Source organism: Cynoglossus semilaevis, chromosome W (genome assembly GCF_000523025.1).
Source record: "Cynoglossus semilaevis isolate Cse_v1.0 chromosome W, Cse_v1.0, whole genome shotgun sequence".
Classification (NCBI taxonomy): Eukaryota; Metazoa; Chordata; class Actinopteri; order Pleuronectiformes; family Cynoglossidae; genus Cynoglossus; species Cynoglossus semilaevis.
The window spans coordinates 7,396,387-7,401,476 of NC_024327.1; the positions used below are offsets into that span (position 1 = coordinate 7,396,387).

General features: G+C 42.3%; 1 protein-coding gene across 1 annotated transcript in view; it reads left to right on the forward strand.

Annotated features, from left to right (window-relative positions):
- LOC112486414 (aggrecan core protein-like) overlaps positions 1 to 2,972 on the forward strand; it is a 12,571-nt gene extending 9,599 nt beyond the window's left edge. The window contains exons 2-4 of the mRNA XM_025052934.1: positions 589 to 816; positions 959 to 1,086; positions 2,636 to 2,972. Of these exons, the coding sequence (XP_024908702.1) occupies positions 589 to 816; positions 959 to 1,086; positions 2,636 to 2,940 (661 nt within the window). The 3' untranslated portion in view covers positions 2,941 to 2,972. The remainder of the gene's footprint in view (positions 1 to 588; positions 817 to 958; positions 1,087 to 2,635) is intronic.
- Positions 2,973 to 5,090: the final 2,118 nt, after the last annotated feature.

Below are 5,090 nucleotides of genomic sequence, written 5' to 3' on the forward strand. Positions count from 1 at the left end.
TCTCTGTGAACTAATCTTTCGCTGTGAACTAATCTTTCACTAGGGCTAAATCTTTAGGGCTAAAGCGCCACCTGCTGTAAAACGAATGAAATTATTCGTTCATTTTACTGTTCGAGAGTCAAAGAGCCGAATCAGTAAAAAGAGTCTTTGTGACAGTTTCATCCTCAAGGACGGACTTTACACTGGTCCTCTGCTCTTGTAGCCGCTCAGGTTTTTCCTTCCTTCCTGTTACCAATGACAGGTGGCTTGGTGTGTTTCGGTGTAAATGTTTCTTCCACGTCGACTATGTGAAGTGATTATTACCGTCGGTTAAGACGATAAAATATCAGCGTACACCGATGACATTAGCGTAAAATATGAGCATTAGCCAATTAAAGGTAAAGAATGTGTTAGCACAAGAGAAAACAAACAGACTTTTCTACTCCTCTCGGGGGGACGTCGACTTGACGTCCTTGCCTAGTGTGGACGATAAATTATTCCAGTTAATTAGAGCCTAAATGAACCAACAGTTATTATATTGATAATTAAAATAATTAGAAGTGATTTTTCTTTGCCAGAAATCGTTCTGACTCGTCTTAGTTTGTGAAGTGAAGTATCTGGTTGCATATCATTCATTTCTTTTTCCACCACTTTGCTTTCAGGTGTTGTCTTTCACTATCGGGCTAAAACCAGCAGATATACACTGGACTATGATAAAGCTGTTAAAACCTGTCAAGATGTTGGAGCAACCATTGCAACCTACGACCAGCTGAAAGCTGCCTACGAAGATGGATTTGATCAGTGTGATGCTGGCTGGATCGCTGACCAGACAGTGAGGTCAGTTACATTGTTGTTGTTTCTGTGTAATTAAAAGTCACATGTTATTATTGCTGCATGAGTATTGCTGGTTATAGCGATAAAATACTTTGTCACAAAAACTTTGATTACATCTCAAATGCTGCCTTTTCTTTCTGTACAGGTACCCCATCATAAAGCCAAGGCAAGGTTGCTATGGCAACCTCAAAACCAAACCTGGCATTAGGTCATATGGAACCAGGAAGCCCACGGAGACCTATGATGTCTACTGCTACGTAGATAAACTTGAAGGTAAGTCTGCCACAAATCATGCCCCAAAGTAGTAGTTTTAAAGTTTTAGCACAAGCTGCAAATGAAATACATGCAAACATGCCGTCACTCTATATGATGTCCAGATCAAAATCTTGTTTTTCCCTGTTCAACCCTGACAGTTTCACTAAAGATAATCAAATATTATATTGACCAGAAGAGCCAGCTTGTAAATACAAGTGGCTGTTCCCTCCTCAGAGTGGCTAGGCTTAGCCCATGAAGAGCTTGGCTTGATGACAGAAGGTCAGAGTGAAGACGAAGCACTGCATCAAGATAAACAATTTAGAACAGTTTAAAGATATGGTTTCAATGCATCACTAACTGTTGTGTTTTGATATTATTTGATATGTTGTGTCAAGATATTACCCGAGGAAACCTGAGAAAAGGGGTCGAGTTGATTCAGGCTTAGTGGCTTAGTGGTTAAGGAAGTGGACTTGGGTCCGGAAGGCTTCAGGTTCAAGTCATCCCCAGCTACAAAGTTACCGCTGAGGTGCTCTGAGCATGGCACCGTCCCCACACACTGCTCCCTGGGCAGCTTAAAGCTGCCCACTGTTCACTTTGGTAATGGGTTAAAAGCAGAGGTCACATTTGGTTGTGTGCAGTGGCGTGCTGTGTCACAATGATAAGTAGTTCACTTTCCTTTCCTTCGCTTCCTTCCTCCCTAATAGTAGTCTATGCATAAGTTAGCGTAATATTTTATTGTGGCTGAAATTAGACCCTAATTAAATTTTCTTGTACTTCGTTATGTCTATAGTATATATTGTAGTCATTTGGATTTGCTTTTTAATTTTCTTTCAAAAACTATGGCACAAAATTCAGATGAACTTTCATCTTTGGGAGAGTCTCAGTTCCTGCTTTGGTTTTATTAGGGAATGCATTTATGAGGGGGTGGGAGGGGAGCATCTCTTAATCTCAATGCCATTGTAAATCACTATGACCAAACCAACATTTGATATTTACAAGTTACACCCAACATTAACTGAAAACATGTAGTCAAACAGTCATCCTCTCTTGTAACGTTTTTTGGCTGCAGATGGGATCCTGCTTCTTCACACTGTTTCATTTGTATCACTCCTATAGGCAAGGACGATTTATATTGTATGTAATCAGAAAAGTTAACCTTGAAAATGCAACATGCTGGAGGGGAACATCAACCTCACATAATAGTTCTCTCAATCCTGAGGGAAAAGTATATGTCCTGAAGGAGACAGACATTCATTGACAGGCCAGGGACATTATCCGCATAGCTATTCCACCTCAGAATGATATAAAGAATGAACTACTGTTTTCTAAATACTTATTGGTGGGGGATGTTTTGGGTTGCTGCCCTGCACAGCTGTGCTGTTTCTCTGCTGTTTTTAGGTTATGTCTCCTCTGAAAGGTCAAAATGATTTGAAAGACCTGTTGGCCTAAATCATTACATTTGACTTTCTGTTTTAATTTTTCAACTAAAATAATCTTACACTGCACTCGAACTTTGTTGCATTACCTCTGCCACTTGTCCTTAGTCTTTTTGCTCTCTTTGTTTTAGGTGAAGTGTTCTTTGCTCCTGTGGGTAATAAGATGACCCTGGATGAGGCCAGCGAAGAGTGCAAAAAGAGGAATTCTGTTTTGGCTTCCCCTGGTCAGCTCCACGCAGCCTGGAGGATGCACCTAGACAAATGTGACTACGGCTGGCTCTCTGACGGCAGTGTACGACATCCTGTTGCTTTACCCAGAATGCAGTGTGGAGGAGGTCTGCTTGGTGTCAGAACCATGTATAAGTACAGAAACCAGACAGGTTTCCCAGAACCAACTAATACGCATGGAGCTTACTGTTTTAAAGGTAAAACCTAATTTAAGGGCCTTGTATATTTGAAGAAGTTTTGGACCCCCCCCCCCCCCCCCCCCCCCCCTCCGAAGGAAGGAACGTTGAAGAAACGAGCAGAATAATTCTGTTAGGCAACTGGACGTGAATTTTCTAGACGTTTCACCTCTCATCCAAGAGGCTTCTTCAGTTCTAACTCGTGGTGGAGAGTACAGCAAATATATACTCTAGGTGTGAAAGAATAAAGCTACTTCAGGTCCACCCTGTTGGGTGGGGCCTTGGGGTCAACTGGGAAAGTGTAAACAGTCTTTAAGAGTCTGATGGGTCTTTTGGGTATTGTTCCTAAAAGTGCTTTGTATGTGGGTGATACGTTGTGTCTGAGTCCACCTCCTCTGTTGAGTGATGATTTTTCCAGGTTGACAAAAATGGCTTCTTTTACTCCTCTCTCAAACCATCTGTCTTCCCTGGCCAAAATGTGCACATTGTGAAAGGAGTGTGTTTTGTCCTTGAGGTGTATGTGAACAGCTGAGTCCTGTCCTGAGGAGTTGGCCCTCCTGTGTTGGGCCATGCGCCCGTGTAGCGGTTGTTTAGTCTCCCCAATGTACAGGTCAGTACACTCCTCACTGCACTGAACGGCATAAACCACATTGTCCAGCTTGTTTCTTGGAGTCTTGTCTTTGGGATGAACCAGTTTTTGTCTTAGGGTGTTGGCAGGTTTGAAGTGTACAGGGATCTGGTGTTGGTTAAAGATCCTCCTAAATTTTTCCGAAACTCCTGAAATGTATGGAACCGCACAGTTGTTTTTCACATCTTCTCTAGTGAACTTGATGTTCCTGTCCGCCGCGTTGATGTGGTCTATGAAGTTGTCGACCTCATGGACCTTGATTTTGACCCAAGTGTCGTTCACATATCGGAACCAGTGGCTGGGTGACTCCCATGTAGGAGTGTAGAGCTCGGCTCTCCACTTCCTCCATGTAGAGATTCCCCCATGTAGAGTATGGGTTAATTATGCATTTGGGCCTAATTTTAAATAAATGATTTTGCAAATGATAGAAGAAGATTCAAAATGAAAACACAAAAGTATCTTTTAGGTTATGGAGGTGTTTTAGTAGCAATGCATATATGTGAAGGTGAAGGTGTTAGAGTTGTGAAGAGACATCCTCATGTCAAGACATTTTCCAAGGAACTGGAAACTGTCTTATGAGGACATCTTAGGACTTGGAACTCAGCCAACATTCAGTGTTGTAATCTCCAAATGGTCTAAAAAGTAGTAAAAAATAAAGTGAAAATAACAATAAAATACATGACTTAGTGATAAAATTATTTTGGTCCCTGCTTATGCGTTGCAGGTCTTCACATTTTTTTATAATGTAGTTTGTAACTATTTACAATCTAAATTAAACAAAAGTCTTTGTTATATTTGTTAAATAAATTGCAGTCCAAATACTTAAAAAGTGCAGATTGAATTTAGTTGAATTTGTTCTGACTTTTAAAGACGTAGTGTGATTTAACATCTCACAGGGGATTGTTTGCATACATTTTGATAGGGCACATGCTGTGTTTTGCAACATTTAAACTGGAAACTATAGAAGGAAGGAAGGAGGAAGGAAGGAATCTTTATTGTCATATGCACCAGAGGTGATACGAAATTTAGTTTGTACAACCCGTTCCAAGAAAAACATGAATAGACAATAAAAACAATACAAATAATTGACAAGGGGGGACAGGAACAGGAAGTCCAGGACGCAGCCCGTGGTCGGCGCACCCTTATATTAGATGAAAAACAACTGAAAAACGCTGGGGAAGGAGGAGGAGGGAAAAAAAGACAACTCCAAACTAGGCCCCGTGGGAAGGGGGGGCGCAGTGTGGGATTTAGAAAAAAAACCTCTCAGCACAAAGCACAATCAAAGACATTATAACAGCACGAGAACATCTGCACATGTGGGAGTGGGGCGGGAGAATGGGGGCGGGGGGTTACAGCACGATCGAGTCTGGGAGGGCTGCTGCAAGACCCGCGCTGCCCTCGACCTTCACCGACCGCGTCGCAACAGGGGAGGGAGGGAGGCTGTAAGGGGCCAAAGAAGGCGTTGAATCAGGGGTAAGGGTAAGTGTCCCAGAGAGAGGGGGAGGGGGTGGGGGTTCGGAGCGTCTTGTCTGCAGAAACATCCAGGAGAGTAGA